Source organism: Scyliorhinus torazame, chromosome 6 (genome assembly GCF_047496885.1).
Source record: "Scyliorhinus torazame isolate Kashiwa2021f chromosome 6, sScyTor2.1, whole genome shotgun sequence".
Classification (NCBI taxonomy): Eukaryota; Metazoa; Chordata; class Chondrichthyes; order Carcharhiniformes; family Scyliorhinidae; genus Scyliorhinus; species Scyliorhinus torazame.
The window spans coordinates 75,604,892-75,629,701 of NC_092712.1; the positions used below are offsets into that span (position 1 = coordinate 75,604,892).

The window sequence follows — 24,810 nt, forward strand, 5'->3', positions numbered from 1 at the left end:
TTGCGGGCGTTTTACGACTCCAAAATCAGTGCCGAACCCTCAACAATTTCGGGACTGGTGAGGGGCTAACAGCGGCGGCGGGTGAAACTCTCGGCTCCCGCTCCAAAAACTGCCAGAGAATGGCCGGGTCCCTGGCCGTGCGGGCGCATGGCAACGACCTGCAGTGCTCGCGCCGTACAAGATGGCGCCGGCCGTGCACAGGCCTGACCCGCCAAATGCGACCCCACAGGCCACCCCGTGGTCACCCCCCACCAGTTCCCCCAGCCCTCGCGGAAGCCCCCCTGGCCAGCGGCACGGATCCCGGCCGAGTGTGGCACTGGACATAGTCCACAGCTGCCGCGGTGGGTTCCCAACCACTCAGATCACACGTCAACCGCGCGGTCGGGAACTCGGCTCATCGGACGGAGCATGGCGGGAGGGCTTTCCGATGTCGCGTCAACGCCGTTTCAATGGCGGCAGCGCCGCAACATGATGACACCATTTCAGAGAGGGCAGAGACTCGAAAACCGGCATCAATTTGGGCGTCAGAAGTGATTCTCCGCCCGATGCCGGTAACGGCATCGGGCAACGGAGAATCTCGCCCAAGATTTCTAAAATTATTATTCATTCAAGGGATGTGGGCTTTCCTGGCTAGGCCAGAATATGTTGCCCATTCCCTATTTGGCCTTGGGAAGGTGGTGGTGAGCTGTCTTCTTGAACCGCAGCGCTCCATGTGGTGTAGGTACAGCCAAGGTGCTGTTAGGAGGGGAATACTCACTACACAAATCCAAAGATCAGAGAATAATACTTGTCACCAAGAATAAGCGATGGCAGCATGGTGGTGCAAGTGGTTAGCATGGTTCCTCATGGCGCCGAGGTCCCAGGTTCGATCCTGGCTCTGGGTCACTGTCCGTGTGGAGTTTGCACATTCTCCCCGTGTTTGCGTGGGTTTCACCCCCACAACCCAAAGATGTGCAGGCTAGGTGGACCATGCTAAATTGCCCTTTGATTGGAAAAAATGAATTGGATATTCTCAATTTTAAAAAAAAGAATAAGCGATGGGTAGAGAAGGCCAATGAAATCCTACACTGTGCAGACCTACAGAACACATACAGCTTCTTCCAGGCCATCACATCCATCCAAATGGTCCACACCCTCCTCCGAGCTGAAACAAATCCAAGAAAATTGTCTGGGGCAATGCAAAAAACTCTACATGGCCTTTATTGATCTGTCAAAGGCCTTTGACTGCATTAACCACAAAGTATTTTGGAAAGTCCCCCAGAGACTTGGATGTCCAGCAAAATTTGGTACCATCCTAAGACTCTTGCACGACAGTAACCATCCTTGCAATGGATTGGAGATCAATCCCTTTCGTATCCAGATGAGCGTCAAACAAAGTTGTGCGACTGCCCCAACTCCTTTCACTATCTACCTCAGCATGGTCATGGCAGTCATTGCTGAACACTGCCACTAGGAGTGATGATTGAATTTAACTCGGCAGGAAGCTTTACAACAGGCTGGGAGCCAAGACCACGGGGGCCCTCCATGACTCACAATATGCTGGCTGTGCAGTTGCAGCCCACACTGCCAGCAAAATTCAGGCTACTCTCAAGCTCGTCAACACTGCATGCAAAAGGAAAAGACTCTCACTCAACACCAGCAAGGAATGCTTCACCAGCCCTTCCCTGAGCAAGCACCTACATCCCCGGCCATTATTATTGATGGGAGTGGGGGGTGCTTTCGAAGTTGTTGACACTTTTTATATCTCACAGCTGCCTTTCTCAATAGGTCACCATTGAGGTGGCAGTACCAAGATGTCAGGCTGGCAGTACTAAAGTGCCTGGATGGCAACAGGAGTGACAGAAGACCACCCAGCAGCCTCCCATGGCCAGGGAGACCCCCCCCCCCCCACCCCAGGTGCCGTTATGCCTGGTCCACGTTTGACCAATGCCAAATGGTGCGATGGTGAGGTCTCCCAGGTGCAGGTGTTCGTTCCCGGGCCTCAGGAAAATCGGATGGCAACATATTTAAATGAGTCTCATGGCTGACTTAAATATGTTAGCGCCCCAGCGAGGGAGAGATCCAGATCACGACATATCACAAGATCTTGCTAGACTTGTTAGATTTCACAAGGCTTTCCGAGCAGCGCAAATCGATTTAACAACCTTGCCGCGTTACCGAGTCGGGCGCAAGAAGGCAGTTTGATCGCGCCCTGGGGCTTTGACAGCAGAGATCTCTATAAGAGCACAAACGCTTTAGTCCACAGTGCTGCCGCTGTCACCACTATTCTATATGACAGTGAGACTTGGGTTGCCTACCAAAGCCACCTCCTGCTTCTGGAGAGTTTCCACGAGCAGTGTCTCCACAGTCAAGTGGGAAGACACATGTCATCCTTGTTCTGAGGGACTGACAACGGCGGCAATGAAAAACAACAGCATGTTTAGAGTAAATATGGTGACTTTGTGGCTAACAAATCTCCTATAGAGGGATATTATTAATCTTAAAATACATGGGCCCTTTAGCAAGCAGCACTTCAGAATTGGCACGTTTATCCACTGATGTGCTGCACTGCTGGCCTTGCTGCAATTCATGGAGCCAACTCATTTAAAACCTCATTAACATCCTGTGTAGAATGGGAGTACTGAACAGGTGTGGAATGGATATTGGTTCCAGCTGCTTTGAGAAGCATGAAGTCATTGAGAAGAGCAGAGCAGACAGGGAGCAGCAGATAAGGATTGATAACTCTTCAACAGATTATCACCGAATGCTAGATTGTGCACTTAGAGATCTTTGCAGTGAATCTCCGAGACTTTAGGAGAAAGGCTTCAAATGCAGGATTGGCCAGAGGGAACCTAAAAAATGACACAGTTCACGGAAAGGGGAAAGAAAAACTTCACTGAATCTGACCCACACACTTTACTCAAGGACATACAACAAAGGTAGAAAGGCTGGGTTTTCACGGACAGAAGGTTCACCTCACCACCCTCCCTTTCCGCCAAAAGGTATCTCACAAGTGATAGCGAAGGAGGTGCCAATGGCACGGAATATGGAACTGAATACCACCTATTTCAACACCAGAACAGGAGACAGTGCAGGAAAATGTTCAAAGGCCTGAGAAGGGCAGCCAAGGTAACAGGTCAGCCAGTTTTCTTCTTCACTCATGAGCAGCACTGGGTAAAATATTGAATGCCCTCTTTCGTTACTGGGAGAACAAATCTTCCTTCATCCACAGTTAGATAATTCCAGAGAATCATAGAACTCTGGCTGAGGAAATTTCTCATTGTCTTTGTCCTAAATGGCCAACCTCTACTCCTGAGATTATAACCCCTAGTTCTAGTCTCTCCAGTCAGGGGAAACAGCCTTTTAGCCTTTTACACTTTCAAGTCCCTTAAGAACTTTACATGTTGATCATTGAATTCCTACAGCCCCTCACGGCGCTGAGGACCCGGGTTCGATCCTGGCCCCGGGTCGCTGTCTGTGTGGAGTTTGCACATTCTCCCAGTGTCTGCGTGGATCTCACCCACACAACCCAAAGATGTGCAGGGTAGGTGGATTGGCCACACTAAATTGCCCCTTAATTGGAAAAAAAAAGTGGGTACTCTAAATTAAAAAAACAATTCCTACAGCGTCGAGAAAGACCTTTCGGCCCATCGAGTCTGCACTGATTCTCTGAAACTGTACCCCATCTGGACCCACTTCCCCACCCTATCCCCGTTACCCCACCTAACCTGCACGTACTTGGCCACGAAGAGGCAATTAGCATAGCCAACCCACCTAACCCGCACATCTTTGGACTGTGGGAGGGAACCGGAGCACCCGGAGGAAACTCACACAGGCACGGGGAGAATGTGCAAACTCCGCACAGACAGTGACCAAAGGCCAGAATTGAACAAGGGTCCCTGGCAGTGTGAGGCAGCAGTGCTAACCACTATGCCTTCCACTCACAGAGACCAGCTCTCATAATTTTAAACTCCAGAGAATATAGGCCCAATGTACACAATCTCTCGTCATTATGTCAATTTTCTTGTCCCAGGAATCAATCCAGTGAAGTTTGGTTGCTTCCCCTATAGTGCAAACATATCCTTCCTTACGTATGGAGACCAATTTGGAATGCCTGGTGTGAAAGTGTGGGAGAACCAGGTTTATTAGTTACATTTAAAAGAGAATTAGTCATACACTTGAAAATGAATGATTTACAATGCCATGGGGCAAGAACAGAAGAGGTGGGCTAAATGGATAGTTTTTTTCAAAGAGACATGATGGGCTGAATAACCATTTCCTGTATTGTGAAATGATTTGATTCTGTGAGTTACTAATGTACGTCATGTGTCACTACAAGCTGCCAGCTGTGCGATGTTTGCATCTGTTTTGTTTTGATGTTATGAGAGCTCTTCAACCCCCGCAATGGCATTGGAAGCATCTGCAGACTCCTTTTGGGGAGTAAGCGCATGCACAGCGAACGCCCCAACAGAATAATGTAGAAAAGGCCGATCAGCTCACTTATCATTATCGGTGTCATTTTGAAAATCACTGCAAAAGTCAAGCTAATGCCCTCTCTTAATCTCACATAAACCAACACACATTCAATGAATGCCCACCATTAATCAATGGGATCATCAACTGCTATCTGCTGGATGATTTCTCCTGCTTGTTGATTCAACTTTAAAAGCATTTGGTTAAAGTTGCAATTGTCTACAGTGAGTGGTGTGGTACATGCTGAAAGATATTTTGCTGACTTAGGCTTCTGCACTAACCCATACATGGATGCACTAATAACCATTTCCGTTGGGATCCGGCATGACTTGGAGAATGAATGGGGGTAAAACAGAGAAGGGCAAGATGCAGGATGAGGGAGGAGGAAGGGGTGGGTGGGAACAGGGCTTCTCAGCTGAAGGCCATATTTACACAGGGTGCTCATAAAACAATTCTTCCACCCGGGCCTCAGCAAGGAACAATGTCTGTCCTTCAATAAGGACATCCACAATGAAAACTTCCATTCTGCTGGAACCACAAATTTACCAATAACCGCAACCCCAATTCCTTATTGACGAATCCCATATTATACCTTCCCACTGTCACTGACCAGAGCATTAGCTTGACCACAATGCAAAATTTAATTCCACCCCAAAGTAAACATTGCAAAACAAATTTATAAATGAAATCTTTCAGGGGGGGGGGGGGGGGGCACCATGGCGCAGTGGTTAGCACTGCTGAAAAAAACATGAAAATCACTTATTGTCACAAGTAGGCTTCAAATGAAGTTACTGTGAAAAGTCCCTAGTCGCCACATTCCGGCACCTGTTCGGGGAGGCTGGTATGGGAATTGAACCCACGCTGCTATTAGATGTTTAGTTACTGTTGTATACTAAACATTCTGCTCCTTTTCCACAAATGCCTTTAATTTACTTCAACAGACTCTGCACAAACTCTAACAACACATCACCTGACACAAAGGCCACTTGAAGCCTCTTTACATATCAGTGTCAATTATTGCATACTTAACATAAATGAAACAACTAATTGGAATGTCTCTTAACCCATTACTTAACAGTCTCCCCTTCCTTGGAGAAAAAAGATTATTAGGTGAGAACAAAATTACAAGAAACTCAAAAACACACATGCAATTTCCCCCCTTCTCCCTTTTTTTGGAATAAAAAAACCAAAGTCACAGAAACAGTCATTAACAATATCCAAAAGTTTCTATGAGCTAGCCCCTCTTTTTGTAAAACAGTCTGACAATTGATAGCTACTGTTAACCCATTTAAATTTAGCTATTTCCCTTCTGTCCAACATCTGCTTCAAACTTGCGATGCCTATCCTTCACCTTTTTTCATTGACACTTTTTTTAGAGTGCACATTTTCCCACAGGGATTTATTGTCAATGTGGCATTCAATAGGTATATTACCCAAATCCCCTAATCCCCAAATTTCTGTCAATATCTGAGATATATAAAAGGCCATATCCACCACCTCTACAAGGCTTAATGTCTCAGCAGCCAAAGTGCTTTTGACCACTCTCCTTATTTTCTTTGTTTCCCACACAAGAGGGCAACATCTACCGTTGTTCCCCAAAAGAAAAATTATAAAACCTCCTGCACTTGAAATTCCATCACATAAATGTGCATAGGATGCATCACTATAAACTATGAGTTTCAAGTGCCTAAGGTCATCTAAAACCAGAAACCTCAGAATACAGTCCTGCATTTTTAGTTTGACCAACGCTTTATTTGCTCTTATTATGTCTTCCACTTTGGGATCATTCATTTTTGTACTCAACTCTAAGACATCAAAACTCACGTCCGGTCTAGTCTGTCTATCTAACCATTTCAGTTGCCCAATTAAACTTTGCAGTTGCTCTTATTCCATCTTTGAAACTATTGTGTCTTTTTGTGAAACCCGGCCACGACTAATTGCTATTGAGCTGATGCTTTCCAAATAAGATTGCTGACGTAAAGTTGCTCCTAACTTAGTCTGTCCAATTTCCAGTCCAATATATTTAAATGCACCGGAAGCCTGACTTCCAACTGTGGTGGTATCCACCTATATTAAAGGCTGATCAGAACTGATTTAATATTAAATCATATATTCACTTTATATTAAAAGCTGATCGGAGCTGATGCTATATTAAATCATATATTTAACCCTATGTTAAAAACCGATGGCTAATGAGTCCATTATCAATGTAAACCATTACTTATCGCAATAATGTTTTTCAATATGTATTTATCTTTGTAAGAGTCCAGATGCAGTGAACTCATTAAGTCTAGTGGCCTTGCCATTAAGGGAGGTTATTGCTTGTCTAGTGGCCTTGCCACTAAGGGAGGCTACTGCTTGGCAAGAGACCCTGCCAAGAAGGGAGGCTGATGTTTTTCGGGAGGTAGCTACCGGAGGTATCAACCTTGTATCTTTAGAAACAGGTGCCCTGATAGGCCTCCCCTGAAATTAAGGCCTTGTCAACCGAGAGAGAGACTGTTCTTTGTCTCAAAATAACTGTGGGGAGTTAACTTGTTTTTCAAAACAAGGGGCAATGTAAAACTCCCCTCGAACTCCCTCGCTCTCCCAGAGTGTAAAAACAATATAAATATTCAAGCAAAAGCTGCGAAAGTGAGAGTTTCGCTTGGAGAGCTGTTTAGGATTTTACTGGGTGTTAAAACTGCAGTCTCGACTCGTTGAGCTCAGCTCTTGATTGAGTATCGAGCTCCGAGAACTACTAGTCGATGTGAGTATGAGATGTTAATAGTTTAAGCAAATATGTAGTTAAAAAAGCTCAGAGGCTAACTCATCACATATCTTGAATCTGTCAAACTGTATCATTTAGCAAAATACTTGCATTCCCCTCTTTCTTTAAATAAATTGCGCATATATTTTTACCATACAGATCCGTGTCTATTTTAATAAATAAGAGTGACATTTAACTAAGACTCATCATATTCTCTCCCTTTGAGGCTATCTGGAGGATCACGTGCCCATGCCCAGCTTTCAAGAATTAGAAATATTTAGTCACGTTAAGGATAAGATAGCAATCTAAGTCATAGTCTACCCTGTACACTGAAGGTAGTGAAAGCAAGGCACATTGTTTATAATATAATTAGATCTTCCATATAGCGAGTCTTCCTTTAGATATAAACAAGACCTTGTCGAGTAGCTTATAACCTCGACTAATCGGGGCGATCTTAGATAAATACTCCTCAACTATCACACAACCCTGAATTCTTTCCTCAAACCAGAGATTACAATAGCTTCGAAATCACTAGTCCCACCCCACAAAAAAATCATTGACATGCATCATAAAGATGCCAGAAAGATTTCCTTTATAGTGCCAATAAAACATTGTCGGTTCTGCTTTCAACTAGCAACAGCCTAACTTTAACAAAACTGACCTTGCCGAAAAGTACCAGACTTTAGACGCATCATTCATTCCATGTACACATTTGTTCAACTTCCAGAGTACCCCTTCTGTGTTAACTGCCTCTTTAGGAGGACGGAGAAAAATGTCTCTCTGGAGCTGATGCCCCTGCAAAAAGGCAGCTTTTATATCTATAGATTTGCATTCCCATGCCTTTGTGACTAATAGAGCCAAGTAGATCTTTAAAATAACCTTTCCTGCCGTGAATCTATCCTTAAATCCTGATCTTCTAAGTTTTCTTCAATCCCCTTGCCACAAGCCTGGCCTTTGCCTTATAAGTTCCATCCGGATGAACCTTCTCCATGCAAATCCATCTGTGGGATAGAGCTCTTTGTCCCCTATCCGGTACTTCCGTGTATACCCCAAATTCACTCCATCTATGCAGTTCTTGCTGTTTGGCATCTTTGATAACCTTTTCATCTAATTTATTGGAAGCCACCAAAATCTCATGTGCATGTGGGCTTCTACTCCTATTAATATTTGTAGTCCCACTCATGTTCCGAGACCTTGATAAACTACATCCCCTCTCCCGCCTGGTATCTCGTTCTGTACTGCTACTGCTTGATCTTTCCCTTCTGCTGTGGGATGTCCTTTCAATAGTTCTCGACCTTTTCCTGCGGACCTGTTCACTATCCGATGTACTATCTGAACTGGCACTGCGTTTCTGTGCCCTCCATTTTTGAACTTCGTGTTCCCAATGCATTGTCTTGACTCCCTCCCCTGAATGCTGTACATTCAACCAATGTTTATATTTTCCAGTGGCCTTCCCTGCTCTATTAATAACATCCTTCCATTGACTAGACCCTTCAGGTAAGTATGTCACTTTTGTACCAACTTTTGGCAGTTGTCCTTTCGGAAAAATGGCCTGCTCTAATTCATCAGAAGTGTTGTGTTCCTCCACAGAAACCCTGTCTATATCAGTTAACTGGTCCTCATAGTTCTGTAACACGTGCGTACCAGATGATTCTGGTTCCTCGTCGTGTCTGTCTGCTCTGTCTAAATTTGAAAATTTGTAATCTGTACCCATTATCCTTGATGAATGTACCCTAACAGTTTGATTGCCATGTTGTAAAATAATTGTTTTGCCATCTATGCCTATGATCTTCCCTGGGCCTTTCCATTCATTAAAATTGTCTCTCTTAGAGTATACTATGTCTCCTTGCTGAAAAACGGTATACGGTGGCCGTACATTATGTCTTAAAGCTCTGCAAATTCTTTCAGAGACTTCTGCTTCCAAAAAAGCTTTTCTACTGCTATGTAATGCATTTAAATGCTCAGCAAAGGCAGAGCTAATTGTAGTCCCTTCCCAAGCTGGAGGCTGGTCATCTAAAATGGACGGAATTTTAGGATTTCTACCAAACACGAATTGATAGGGACTATAGCCCCCAACCATCTGCAATGAATTATTTGCATGTGCCGCCCATATTAAAGCTGAATTTAGCTTGCAGTTTGGTCTATCTGCCAAAACTTTCCGGAGCATGTCATCTATTACTGCATGGTTTCTTTCACACACACTATTACTAAATGGGCTTTCCGCAGCCGTATTCATAACTGTGATATTCATGTTTTCACACATATCCCGAAACTCATCATTCGCAAATTCTCCCCCATTGTCCGTAAGGAATTTTGCTGGTGGGCCCATTCCTGTCCCTATCCATTTTTCCACGATTTGATCCAGAATTACTCTCTTTTCTTTACTTCGTACAATCGTTAATTGACTAAATCTGGTTGCTAAATCTACAAAATGCTAAATAAATATATTATTGGCTTTATCCCAGATCTTAAGGTCCTTGGCCACAATGTCGTTAAAATCCCTGGCCAAAGGTAGGGTTACTATCGGTCGTGCTGGTGTCCTTCTGTACTTCCTACAAACTTCACAGCGGTCACTAACCTGTTCTATCAGTTTAGTATAGTCTTCATCCCTTACCCCTGCATCCTTTAATAAATTGTTCAGCCTCCAAGGAGACGGATGCGCAAATTGCCTATGCAGTTTTAATACAACAAGCTTTTTATCAGCTAAAGTCCCATTTTCAACTGCCATTAACACATCCTTAACAACTGTACCTGAAATATTATTTGTCAGTAATGGAATACAATAGTGTCCTGACTGTGTAAATTGTAAGTCCACCGTCTTTCCAAAAACTGTTGCCTTATCCTGTTCCATATCCAGTTTCATGTGTGCTTTCTTCATCGACGGTCTGCTCAGAAGCAAAGGTATCTCACTTGATACAACATCCGTGCTAATGAAATGATTCACTCCGGCAATATTGCAAGGGATCAGCACTCTTTTCAGCGACTTCAGAGTATTATCATCCCCAAACCTGAAACTTGTGGAACTTTCAAATTCCTTAACCTTGTTATGATTTTCAGCATTCAAGGAGTCCCAGGTAACATTTTAACCAGTCAATTCCACACGCAGCAGATGTGCAGCCACTGTCCAATACAGCAGAATTGAAGGATTCTGCAACCAACACCCTCATTACCAGCGTAAAACTGCTTGGTAATAGGACAATGCCTTCTTTCTGGTCACTATCTTATTCCTCTTCTGACTCTTCCGTGTCATGTGTCGCTTCAAACACTCGATTATAACATGTTGGGCAGTTGAAAGCATAATGGTATTGAGAGTCACATCGAAAACATCGATTTATCATACCCCGGGCATTTCTGGGGTTCATCTTCCTATTGTAGGTTCTAACTGGGTTTCTGTCTTCATAATTTCATGGTCCCCGATCTCCTTCTATATTCTTGGAACCTGTTTGTAGCCGTGCGATTTCGCCATCCTGTTAATAGTGTGTCTTCCATATTCTGCTTTATTGCAGACTGACCTATTTGGGTCATCAGAGCCATCGGAATCGAATGTATCCCAAGAATTTTTTTTAAAGCTTCTGTCATCTGAGCGAATAAGGTATCCTTATCCGCAAACTGAACTCCTGTCAGGAGCCTATCTATGTTGCTCACTCTAGCACAGTCAAGTAATTTAAAGGTCAACACAGACTGTGGAAATTCCAGGCTGTGTTTCTGCAGCCATTTATATAGTCTGCCAAATACCATTATATAGTCTTCCATGGAGAATTCTTCTACTTTCCGGAACCTATCAAAATCCGACCATGCTTCATACGCAATTAACAAGTCATCTTTATTATAAATCTTATCCATATAACATAATGGTCTCCAGACCTTCTTCTGAGTCTAACTCTTCCAATTCCAGCTCAGAAAACACTTTGCTTCGGATTTTACTGTCATATGGTAGAGAAAGAGCCAATGCCATACCTTGTTTACTCTTTCCCAAGTCAGTTACCTTAGTCCACATAACTACTGCACTTCTCCCTTGATCATACGATCCCCTTTCAGAAAATAAGGGGGGGTAGTCATACCCGGCCATCTTTATCTAGGTTCAGTCATATATCTTTTTTTTTTCTTCACTCACTCCTTGGTTTGGTCTGGAAAAATTGTATCTTTCAACCCTTCACATTTGCACAGCAACCGTCCTCTGCTACCATTTGTTAGATGTTTAGTTGCTGTTGTATAAAGACAACACCTTTCATTTACTTCAACAGACTCTGCACAAAACTCGAACATCACCTGACATAAAGGCCACCTGAAGCCTCTTTACATATCAGTGTCAATTATTGGATACTTAACATAAATGAGACAACTAATTGGAATGTCTCTTAATCCATTACTTAACACTGCTACTGTTGTTCTGCTTTACAAGCCAGCTGTTCAGCCCACTGTGCTAAACTATCGTGGGCAGCATGGTAGCACAAGTGGATAGCACTGTGGCTTCTCAGCGCCAGGGTCCCAGGTTCGATTCCCCGCTGGGTCACTGTCTGTGTTTGCGTGGGTTTCCTCCGGGTGCTCCTGTTTCCTCCCACAGTCCAAAGATGTGCAGGTTAGGTGGATTGGCCATGATAAATTGCCCTTAGTGACCAAAAAGGTTAGGAGGGGTTATTGGGTTACGGGGATAGGGTGGAAGTGAGGGCTTAAGTGGGTCGGTGCAGACTCGATGGGCCGAATGGCCTCCTTCTGCACTATATGTTCCATGTTCAAACATGTTCAAACTAGTCTATGGCGCTGAGGACCCGGGTTCGATCCCGGCCCCTGGGTTACTGTCCATTCTCCTCGTGTCTGCATGGGTTTCACCCCTACAACTCAAAGATGTGAAGGTTAGGTGGATTGACCATGATAAATTTCCCCTGAATTGGAAAAAAATAATTGGGTACTCTAAATTTATTTTAAGAAATGAAATCTTTCCAGATTGCATGAAAAAGCTAACTAATCGCACTTGTGCATTACCTTACTGCCTGTCTTCTGTATGCCTTTGCCTATCCTTGTGTTCCTGTGCAATGCTAACACAGTCATCATTGGCTGTCCTTCGATTTGAGGATGACGTCTACTTATGAACCTGAGTTTCTGTCATGGGTCATCATGTGACTGAACAAGCTGATTCTGAATTTTGCCTGAATGTTTGTGGAGTTGATTTGAAGAAGGACATTTGCATTTAATTGATGGTTCTCCCATTGAATAGAGAGGATGCAGCAGGGCCATTGCTGATGACATTTCTCTAGTGATGCCGTGTGTCACTGATACAGTCCAGATCTCACTGTAGTACAGGAATGTGGTGATGACAACTGCCTGTCCACTCAAGCTTTTGTTGATTAGTGGATGGCTTTGTTGTCATTCACTCGCTATTATAGTTTATGGAAGTCTGAACTGCACAGCCGATCCAGTGTTGGATCTTCTCGTCAACGGAGGGCTTTTGAGAGAGGTGGCTGCCAAGGTATGGGAAGTGCTTAACATATTCCAGAGTCTCCCCATCGTCATACAGGAGAGGTGGAATGTTTGACTGGCCAAGTGCGGGTTGATACATGAGTTTGATGTTGGGAACATTTAAGGACAGGCTGAGTTTCTTGGATGCAGAATTGAAGAGATCAAGAGTAGTTTGTAAACTGGTGCAGAGTAGGCAACTCCACTGCAGTCATCCGCAACCTGTACGTATATCATGTATGTTAATGGTGTTCAGTCTAGTTTTGACACAAAGGCATCTGCGGTGAAAGAGTTTTCCAAATAGATTGTGGGTGGGATTCTGCGGTTCCCCCAGCCTCGTGTTTTTCAGCACTTGTCAATGGGGTTTCCCATTGACACCAACCCACGCCGCCGGAAGTGCGCTACCGGCGGGAAAAGAGAATCTCAACGGACGGAGTTCTTTACTCACGGCAAAAGACAGTTGATCTTTGAAGAGTTGAATAGCCACAGTCGGGTAAATTGTATATCGTACGGGGACAATCATAGAGCCCTGCTCAACACTGCTCTGAATTTTGAAGGTGTCTGTTTCAGAACCCCTACTGACTTGGAAAATAACTCAGTCGTATCCACGACATGATTTATTATTTCCCTCTTGAAGCTCCCAGTAGCTGCAGCGTGGTTGGTGCAGGAGACTGCAAATGGCCTTGGAGAAAGACTGCAAGCAGCTCCGAGTCTAAAAGAGCCAGCTGTGAACTGTACAATCTCAACATGGGCAGCAGCAGTCTGAGCTCTAACACAACGACAACAGCAAAGGCACTGGTGGATTGACAGGTCTGGGGTTACCAATACTGTCGACGGCAGGTTTGTGCTTCATGGAGCTGCTGCACAGCCCCAGGGTGGTGCCTCAGCTAACCTAGTAACCTGTTTATAGCACAGATTGCTGAACTGCTATGACACCTTGCAAGTCCCTTTACACACTGCAATCCATAGCACTAATGGCAGTCGTCTGAGTTTGCGAGGCAGCAGTCTGTCCTTGTATTACTTCAGTCTGAGCTTCCAACTGCAGTATTCAGTTGAAAACTGAAACATTCACCATCAAAGACATTCACTGTCAGGATTGGATCCACAATTGTGCTGATGGATTTGCCCAGCACTGGCATGCTGGAATGGATGGACTCTATGCCCTGGGTCAACTTCTATTCCAGGTTGGTTCTGGATTCTTTCACACGCCTTGCCATTGACTGCAGGCTTTCTAGCAGCCTTCCTGATATCCCAAACATTTCATTGTGCATGCCCCATCAGTCTACCGCTGTCCACTAAAGTCCTCATCTGAGGCCTCGTCAGCAGAACATGTGCGCAACCTTGCTCTCCAGTGAGATGGCACCTATTCTCTACCCTGGCTGCAGACTTCTCTTGCCCAGTTTCTCGCCAATAGCAGATCCTGCCTCTCCGCTATCTTCCAACCTATGCACTATGTCAGTATCTGAGCCGGTGGCTGCCAGGGTGAAATCGAATGACTGCATCTTCATCATGCTTCTTCCTCATGCAATTTCTCCATTGTGTCATGAAATTGTACATCTTGGATGTCTGAAAGGAGAAAGGGTCACAGATAAGATTGTAGTGAGCGGGGGGGGGGGGGGGGGGGGGGGGGGGGGAGTGGAGGAATTGTAAGCATGCGCCTCTATCTGCAACTTGTAAATCAGCAGAGAGCATGAGATGGGGATAGGTGGGATGTGAGAAGGAGGGTTAAAATGAGGAACCTGTCACTTTTGATGGTTTCAGACCCTCCATTTCCCATAGCAATCCCAAGAATGGTCAGCACAGTCTCCTGCTTGGGAGTGGCACCTCACCCACCACCTTCAACATTCACCCCCTCCAGCACCAACGCACATTAGTAGCAGTGTGTACAACCTACAAAATGCACGGCAACAACTCACCAAGGCTTCTTCAACAGCACCATCCAACGACATGACCTATTTCACCTGGAGGGAGTAAAAGGGCAGCAGACACATGGGAACACCATCACCTGCAAATTCCCCTCCAAGACGTACACCATCCTGACTTTGCAATATTTCGCCATTCCTTCACTGTCGCTAGGTCAAAATCCTGGAACTCCCCTCCTAACAGCACTGTGGGTGTACCTACACCACATGGACTTCAGAGATTCAAGAAGCCAGCTCATCACAACCTTCTCAAGGGCAAATAGGGACGGATGTAGCCAGTGATGCCTACAACCCATGAACAAATAAATTTGAAAAAGTTAATGGGGTGCAATCTTTTTGGGTGATGTGGTTACCATAGTTGAATAGCTGGTAGTATAACCTATGAAATGTGGGTGAGAGGCTTACAGCAGCACTGGGTGTGTGAGGGAGATGCGAGTGCGAGATACCAGCTCGGGTTGATAAGAGACTCTTAGTAAATGATTGATGGTGTGGTGGGGTGGAGCTAGTAGGGTATGCCGTTTGAAGATAGATTCACAGACCCTAACTATTCATGTCAAATATAACTTGTTACTATACTACATCGCTTTTCTCAGGGCTTGATTCTTGGCACTGACCTCCACGACTACTTACTGCCCTCTCGTGAGACTGTGTCAATAGGGTCTCCTGATCCCTGCAGACACAGGACATCTCTCCTCCTTTCCATCTCCTCCACAAGGCCGCCAGTGCAGGGTCCGAAGTCTTTCCAAGTTTCACAGGTCTGAATGTCTTTGGGGACAGCTGCCAGTATCTGTACCAGCCACAGCGCGCCGCCCCTATAAGAGGTGCGGGCTAGCAGTAAGCGGTATTGTCATTTTTGCCATTTGTGATACTGGCTCGCCTGCTGAAATATCCAGCCAATCAACAGGGGATTCTCAAATCATTTAAAATTCATTGAAGAACATTAAAACAAACTCGACTCCAAGAACCCATCTTTCTCTTTCCAGAAACAACAGGATTTACCGAAACATGTCTTTGGGTATCATGGAGTCAGAATCAACACCCCATCCCCATACTTCACAATAAACATTCTCACCTCGGGTTTTAACAACATGAACCTCTGGAACCTCCTGGTCGTTAATAGAATATGAAAAGCAGAACCAGCTGTTGTCCATGTCCTTGAATCTGCAATGTTGCTGTGCCAACTGATCAAGGTGTTCCACTAGAGTTACTTCAAACTCACACTGATCGCAGGTATCCTTCTTGGGTCCTTTGTTAAAGGCTTTACACAGAACACAGTTCCTGTGAACAAGTTAAGATGCAGATTCATTTAAGCCGGAAAGAACACAAGGGACAAATTGTTGTCTTTGCACTCCTGCTGGGGAAGGTCACCAGCTGGGATTATGAAGTCAGAAATGGCCTTTTTACTATCAAAGCTCAGCCTTTGGGCTGGCGGGGGTGTGGGGGGTGTATGAATCAGATATATTTCATGACTTTAACATGTGCATGAATTAGATGTAAATCACAGACTCACACAATGCACAAGAGGCCCTTCGGCCCATTGAGTCTGCACCAACACATGAAAAACACATGACCTACCTACCTAATCCCGCTTACTAGCACTTGGCCTTGAATCTTATTGGATTGGATTGGATTTGTTTATTGTCACGTGTACCGAGGTACAGTGAAAAGTATTTTTCTGCGAGCAGCTCAACAGATCATTAAATACATGAGAAGAAAAGGGAATAAAAGAAAATACATAATAGGGCAACACAACATATACAATGTAACTACAAAAGCACTGGCATCGGATGAAGCATACAGGGTGTAGTGTTAATGAAATCAGTCCATAAGAGGGTCATTTAGGAGTCTGGTGACAGTGGGGAAGAAGCTGTTTTTGAGTCTGTTCGTGCGTGTTCTCAGACTTCTGTATCTCCTGCCCGATGGAAGAAGTTGGAAGAGTGAGTAAGCCGGGTGGGAGGGATCTTTGATTATACTGCCCACTTTCCCCAGGCAGCGGGAGGTGTAGATGGAGTCAATGGATGGGAGGCAGGTTCGTGTGATGGACTGGGCGGTGTTCACGACTCTCTGAAGTTTCTTGCGGTCCTGGGCTGAGCAGTTGCCATACCAGGCTGTGATGCAGCCTGATAGGATCCTTTCTATGGTGCATCTGTAAAAGTTGGTAAGAGTCAATGTGGACATGCCGAATTTCCTTAGTTTCCTGAGGAAGTATAGGCGCTGTTGTGCTTTCTTGGTGGTAGCGTCGACGTGGGTGGACCAGGGCAGATTTTTGGAGATGTGCACCCCTAGGAATTTGAAACTGCTAACCATCTCCACCTCGGCCCCGTTGATGCTGACAGGGGTGTGTACGGTACTTTGCTTCCTGAAGTCAATTACCAGCTCTTTAGTTTTGCTGGCATTGAGGGAGAGATTGTTGTTGCTGCACCACTGCACTAGGTTCTCTATCTCCCGCCTGTATCCTGACTCATCGTTATTCGAGATCTGGCCCACTATAGTGCATTATTACGTGCCGAATGCACATATTAAGGGGCTGGTTTAGCACAGGGCTAAATAGCTGGCTTTCAAAGCAGACCAAGGCATGCCAGCAGCGTGGGTTCAATTTCCGTACCAGCCTCCCCGAACAGGCGCCGGAATGTGGCGACTAGGGGCTTTTCACAGTAACTTCATTTGAAGTCTACTTGTGACAATAAGCGATTTTTATTTCATTTAATTTCATTTCATGCTCATCCAGGTACTTTTTAAAGGATGTGAGGCAACCCACCTCCATCACCCTCACAGGCAGCGCATTCCAGACTGTCACCACCCTCTGAGTAAAAAGGTTTTGCCTCAGATCCCCAAATCCTCGTACCCCTCACCTTGAATTTGTGTCCCCTCGTGACTGACCCTTCAACGAAGGCAAGCAGCTGCTCCCTATCCACCCTGTCCATGCCCTTCATAATCCGGTCCACCTCGATCAGGCCGCCCTTCCGTCTTCTCTGCTCCAACCCAAGCTTATCCAACCTCTCTTCATAACCTATATGTTCCATCCCAGGTGACATCCTGGTGAATCTCCTCTGCATCCCCTCCAGTGCCACGATATCCTTCCTATAATGTGGTGACCAGAACTACACACAGTACTCCTGCTGTGGCCTCACTAATGTTCTATGCAACTCCAACATGACCTTCCTGCTTTTGTAATCTATGCCTCGACTGATAAAGGCAAGTGTCTCATATGCCTTTTTCAACACCCTATTAACCTGCCCTTCTGCCTTCAGAGATCTGTGGACCAACACACCAAAGTCCTTTGGTTCCTCAGTACTTCCTAGTGTCATACCATTCATTGAATCCTTCTTTGTCAAATGACTCCTTCCAAAGTGTATTACCTCACACTTTTCAGGGTTAAATTCCACCTGCCACTTCTCTGCCCATTTGACCATCCCGCATATATCTTCCTGTAGCCCAAGACACACAAGCTCACTGTTAACCACCCGGCCAATCTTTGTATCATTCACAAACTTGCTGATCCTATCCCCACATTGTCAACTATGGTGTTTATATAAATGACAAACAATAGGAGACCCAGCACAGATCCCTGTGGTACTCCACAGAACATTGATATCGGACACTAAAGCAGCCGTCTGTCATCACCCTCCTACAACTCAGCCAATTTTGAATCTACCTTATCAAATTACCCTGTATCCCATATGCATTTGCTTCAGTAAATGCAGTCACATAGATTTGTTCAGCTACACAGTTTATTAATGTTTATCACAGAAGTGCAGCTGAAGAACCGTGGGTTCTAAATCCAAAATGCATTCAAAACCATCCTGAACAGATAATTACTTAGTTCTTTTTTGAAGGAATTAACCAAGTTTATTGAAGAAACAGATACGACATCGCAATGGACTGAATACCTACTTATGGACTGCACAGACACCAAGACAAGTTGGACACTGTTCACAAGTTGGTCCTGAGAACCTACTGTCTGTACACCTGCACCGACCACATTCACATGTTCCTCTGCCATTACAAATCTGTCCATTAGTCGATTCACATCCTTCTATATCCATTGAACAATGACAAGCATCGCCTGTAAAGGTGGGCAAGCACAAACATTGCCCACAATGGCAAATGCCATTTCCTGCAACAAATAAAATCGACAAGGTTAGTTCGCACGTCAGTTCTGTTTTGTTAAAATCTACATCAAACTTTATTTTTAACTTTAACTTTATTTGGGGCTGCATGGTAGCACAGTGGTTAGCAGGTTTGCTTCACAGCGCCAGGGTCCCAGGTTCGATTCCTGGCTTGGGTCACTGTCTGTGTGAAGTCTGCACGTTCTCCCTGTGTCCACGTGGGTTTCCTCCCACAGTCCAAAATGTGCAGGTTAGGTGATTGGCCATGTTAAATTACCCTTAGTGTCCAAAAAAGGTTAGGTGAGGTTACTGGGTTACGGTGATAGGCCGGAAGTGTGGGCTTAGGGTAGGGTGCTCTTTCCAATGGCAGGTGCAGACTTGATGGGTCAAATGGCCTCCTTCTGCACTGTAAATTCTATGATTCGATGAACACAGTACCTCTTACAATAATTGCAGTTTGAGAAGATAGCCAAGACCTCAAGGCCGACATTGGCCTCGCAATGCAAGCACTCCATGGTGCGGTAAACCACATGCCTTCTTGGACTGTAAGCTTAATCTTGGCTGCACAGTAAATGTAACTGTGTTGAGGCAGCTCATAGTGTGACATGACCTGTGTATATAATTTGAACAGCATTGTGCTCCCTACAATGAAAATATTGAAATATTTTAATGTTCTCATCACTATTGAAGAACCTCAGAGTGTACCTTGATCTCTGTAGAGAATGTGAATATCATTGCACTTACCGGTTAGGACAATTTGGAATGTTTTGTAATGTTTCTTTCAGATATTTACTGAATAAAGTACATTTCTTGCAACAACATAAAAAATGACATGCACGAAAGGGACTGCCATGTAAAAATGCCTGAGGTCAATTTGAGTCAACAGAGGGCAGCACGGTGGCGCAGTGGGTTAGCCCTGCTGCCTCACGGCACCGAGGTCCCAGGTTCGAATCCCGGCCCTGGGTCACAGTCCGTGTGGAGTTTGAACATTCTCCCTGTGTCTGTGTGGGTTTCGCCCCCACAACCTAAAGATGTGCAGGCTAGGTGGATTGGCCACGCTAAATTGCCCCTTAATTGGAAAAAATTAATTGGGTACCCTAAATTTATTTTTTTTTAATTAAAAAAATTTGAGCCAACAGAAAGATTGTTGGTGCTGCCTCTATTTCAGCTTTTGTAAATCCTTTTTAGACACAAAAAACAACTTAAGGAATGGATTTGGTGGGAAGATAATAAATTGTTGCAGCCCCTGAAGCCCTGATGACCGATGAAGCAGAATTGTTACTATTTAAGATGGGTGTCTTTCTACCCAGTAGAAGACTGAGCTGATCTTGCAGCAGATAGCTCAGCTCTGTAACTGGTTTCATGCTGACTCACAGCCTTTGGGGCCAGTTCCTTATGTTTAGTGTTGGGGCATGTTGAAAATGTTGGTGGAATAACGTTGGGTGTCAGCAGTGATCATTTGGTTTGGAAGAGCTATCCTCCCAGTTCCTCTGCAGTTATGCTTCTGATGGCTTAGCTGGAATAAAGGGTTACCTTTGGGATTTTAGAAAGAACTTACTGTAATAACTCAATCATTATTAAATTTACTGTTATCAATCAATTGCATAAACTTAACCCAAAATATGGACTATATTAAGAAAAATACAGATTTTTAAAAGAATGTATAAAATTAACAAATGGCAAGGATTTTACGACCCTGCTGTGGCAAGCCAGGTAAAAGTCCATTAACTTCGGAGGCACCAATAAATCCGGCCACTGGAACATCCCACCCACTGGAAACATTGGCCGGGATTTACTGAGATCCAGGGTAATGTGTGAAGAATTTGCAGTATAAAGCCAATACGCAGATCATCAGTGCAGTGATACGTATATCTATGGTATCCAATAACCTTAAGTGTAACTTTGGTTCCAAACAGAACAATGTTAAACAGAAAAGGCCTCCACACATTGATCACACGCTGCCAGTGGCCTAAACAAGCCCAGGGAGGGACTCCCACCCCTGAGTGAGAGGAGGTCCCACCCTCAAGAACTGCCAGTCCATCTGGCTGGCTGGTAGGTCCAGCAGTCCCAGCAGTGCCAGGCTCAGTCGTGGGCACTGCTGGGACTCCGGGAAGAAAAATAATAGATGCTGGACTAAGATAAATACAGGGCCTTTGGGGCAGGCGGAGGAGGCTGGTAGGGGGCTGGAAGCATGGATTTGGGAGGAAAGGTAGAGAGTGGCAAAGGGGTTAGGGTTGTTATCATCATTGGGGGGGTGTGGGTGTTTGATGAGCAAAGGGCACCACCCAAATGATGTATGTGCCCCATTTTCAACTTTTCAACAAAGTTATTCTGACTCTTGCCCGCCTTCTCATGCCAACTGCAGTTTGACATACTATTCAGGGGTCAATTGGGTCATTAGTAAGCTTAATTACACATTAATGATTTTTTTAAAAATGGCAGACGGCCTACTTGGCGTCCACCTGTCTACCTTATTATGGGGATCGGTTCGGGGGTCAACAGGAAGGTGGTGGGATCACCAGCCATCATATTTTACATGCCGTAACTACCGACCCACCCCCCACCACCACAACCCCGCCCTAAACAAAAACATACCCGGCAGGCAGGCCTTAAAATCCAGCATCACATTTCAGTTCAGTATTTGCTTCTGTTATTTTGGCATAATTATTCTAATTGTCACGAGAGACATCAGGGGCAGAATTCTCCGATCGGCAACGCCAAAATCGCGTTCGGCGACGGGCCGGAGAATCCACGTTTACACTTGAATCGGGGTCGGTGCCGTTTTTACGATGCCCCGCTCCCTCAAAAACTCCCCGAGTACGCTGCACGCCGTCGGGATGGCCTCAGGACGTCACCTGAGGTCCTCCCCCGATGCTCCGCCCCGATGTGCCGCGTCCACGATGGCATGGGGCGTGTGTCCTCGCAACGTTCGGGGACCTTGCGTGGCGGCTACTGATTATGTCCAACGCTGCCACAGTCGGGGGGGAGGGGGGTGAAGCCGTTCCACTGGCAGAGGGGGGGGCTTTGGCAGGATCTGGGGGGACTGGTGAGGGGTGGTCCTGGGGTGACGAGGCTGGTTACAGGGGGACAGTTTTTGGCAAGGCTGGGTCCGCGTGCGATCGGCCAAAAACTGCACCCCTGTAACCAGCCTCGCCAAACGACCGGAGGATCGATGCGGGGGCGGCGCAGACTTTCTGGTCGTAAGACCGGACGAATCCTGCGGACATTGCCGCGGAATCAGAGAATACAGCCCAAGGTTCTGTACCATACACTTGGTAACACAAGCTAACATTGATTTTCTTTAAGCTCAGTCCATCCATCCGGCCCAGGATTCAGCATACGCAAAAGTAAATTTGCTGATTGACAGGATCACAGAATAATACAGCACAGAAGAGGCTCTTCGGCCCATCGAGTCTACATCAACGCATGTTGGATACTTGCCTCCACAAATCAAGCCATTGAATCGGTCACAACTGAAGTTATCACATTGACAATATTGTCCGGAGAACATTTCACTGGGATTTTCTCTCTTCTTGCAGACACACTCCCCACAAATACAATCACCATTGTTGCTACAGATGGGAGATGCATTGTCTTTTCTACATGAAGCCTCCGTGTCTTCACTGATTACTTCGTCAGTGCTGCATTCACAATATGGACCAATACGTCCTTCCTTACACCTGAAAATTAAGCAGTTCAGTCTTAAAATGAACAACAAGGAACCATGAACCTACTTTCTTCTTTGAAGACAAGCACTCTTCGTCTCAAGGGACAACACCTCAACATTTGATAGTGCACTTTGGAACTTTCTGCACTCGTCAATGGGTTCAACAATTTAAATCACAAACTGCATTGTTTTGCTGGTTCACTGTCTTTCTGAATCTCTGTACTTTGCAGGTGGTTGCTGTCCTGCCATTCACACGTCATCGTGACACATCTTTTGTTTCTTTACTTGTCCCATTTCCGCTCCCTTTGGCCTTTTGCACCATCAAACCACTTGTCATTCCACCCGACCACAGACATTCCCTTTCGTTAAAAGCAAATTACTGCGGATGCTGGAATCTGAAACGAAAGGGAAAATGCTGGAAAGTCTCAGCAGGTCTTGCAGCATCTGTAGGGAGAGGAAGGAGTTAATGTTTCGAGTCCGATGACTCTTTGTCAAAGCTAACAGACAGAGAAAGTGGGAAATATTTATACTGTGGAGTGAAAAGGAAAGATGAGTCATAGCCACAGAAACCCAGGGAAACAGGGTGCTAATAGCCACAGAAACCAAGGGGAAAGAGTGCTAATGGCAGACCCCAGAGAGAACAAAAGATGTGAAAGACCAACCAGCAAAGAAACTAACATCAGAGGATGAACTGTAGATGTGGGGGAGGGGAAGGGGGAAGCAAAGAGGAGAAAGGGTAAGGAAAGGTGGATAGATGGGGGGGTTAATATATATTAAGAAAGACAAGACAAGAAATGGTAAAAGACAGTTAAAATGAAATGGGATGAAAACAAATGGGTCGAGGTGGAGTAGAGCTATTCATCTGAAGTTGATGAATTCGATGTTGAGACCGGGAGGCTGTAGCGTGCCTAACCGGAAGATGAGATGAACTTCACTGGAGCATTGCAGCAGGCCAAGGACAGACATGTGGGCATGGGAGCACGGTCTTTTGTTAAAATGTCAAGCAACGGGAAGGTCAGGGTCCTGAATGCGCACAGAGCGAAGATGCTCAGCAAAGCGATCACCCAGTCTGCGTTTGGTCTCTCCGATATAGAGGAGACCACATTGGGAGCAGCGAATGCAATGGACCAAATTGGAAGAGGTGCAAGTTAAACGCTGCTTAACCTGGAATGATGTGGAGATGCCAGCGTTGGACTGGGGTGAGCACAGTAAGAAGTCTTACAACACCAGGTTAAAGTCCAACAGGTTTCTTTCAATGTCACTAGCTTTCGGAGCGCTGCTCCTTCACCTGAGGAAGGAGCAGCGCTCCGAACGCTAGTGACATCGAAACAAACCTGTTGGACTTTAACCTGGTGTTGTAAGACTTCTTACTAACCTGGGATGAGTGTTTTGGGCCTGGGATGTTAAGCATGGAAGAGGTAAAGGGGCAGGCGTTACACCTTCTGCGATTGCATGGGAAGGTGCCATGGGTGATGGGAGAGGTACTGGGTATGGTGGAGGAGTGGACTAGATTATTTTGGAGGGAATGGTCTCTGTAGAATGCTGACAGAGGGAGCGAAGGGAAGATGTGTTTGGTGGTGGCATCACGCTGGAGTTGGCGAAAATGGCGGAGGATTATGCTTTGCATACGGAGGCTGGTGGGATGAAATGTGAGAACGAGGGGGACTCTATCCTTGTTCTGGGAGGGCGTGGAGGGGGCGAGGGTAGTGGCGCGGGAGATGGACTTACACTGTTGAGGTCCCTGTCAACAACTGTAGGTGGGAAATCACGGTTGAGGAAGAAGGAACACATTTTCAAAGCACCATTCCCTTTTGTTCTTCTTCCCACCCTCCCCATTTGCATTTCGTCAAAACCTAATACCTCTCTAATTTTTCTCAGCTCTAATGAGAAGTGATCAAGCGGGAGCTCTGTTTTTCTTTCCACAATGTAGAGATGCCCTCTTGACATGTTTTCACCTCATCTCTGTTTTAAATGGGCGACTCTTTATTTTTAAACAATGACCCTAGTTCTATTTCAGTATGAGAAGAGTAGCAAAAGGACTAAAAAGACCTCTTGCCAAGAATAAAAGGTTGCATCACGGACCTAACATCCAAAGATGTGTACAAAGGTTCCATCCAAAGCAACCTGTCAGAGGTGAAACCAAAAGACTGAACAGAAAAAGATACTATCATGGCCATACTGCTGGAAACCTGCATATCCTCAGACTGAAGGGACAATCCTTTGAAACAGAGATCAGGAGGAATTTCTTCAGCCAGAGGGTGGTGAATCTGTGGAACTCATTGCTGCAGAAGGCTGTGGAGGCCAGATCACTGAGTGTCTTTAAGACAGAGAGAGATAGGATCTTGGTTAATAAGGGCATCGGGGATTATGGGATGGAAGGTAGGAGAATGGAGATGAGAAACATATCAGCCATGAGTATCCTGTATCTTATGGTCATATTCCTAGCCATGTCCTAGGCCA

At 45.4% G+C, this 24,810-nt stretch overlaps 1 protein-coding gene across 1 annotated transcript in view; it reads right to left on the reverse strand.

Annotated features, from left to right (window-relative positions):
• LOC140424846 (integrin beta-1-like) overlaps positions 1-24,810 on the reverse strand; it is a 213,064-nt gene that overhangs the window by 12,661 nt on the left and 175,593 nt on the right. Inside the window, exons 13-15 of the mRNA XM_072508338.1 lie at positions 22,125-22,363; positions 18,469-18,691; positions 15,647-15,852 (exon numbers count right to left, since the gene is read on the reverse strand). Coding sequence (XP_072364439.1) covers positions 15,647-15,852; positions 18,469-18,691; positions 22,125-22,363 — 668 coding nt within the window. The remainder of the gene's footprint in view (positions 1-15,646; positions 15,853-18,468; positions 18,692-22,124; positions 22,364-24,810) is intronic.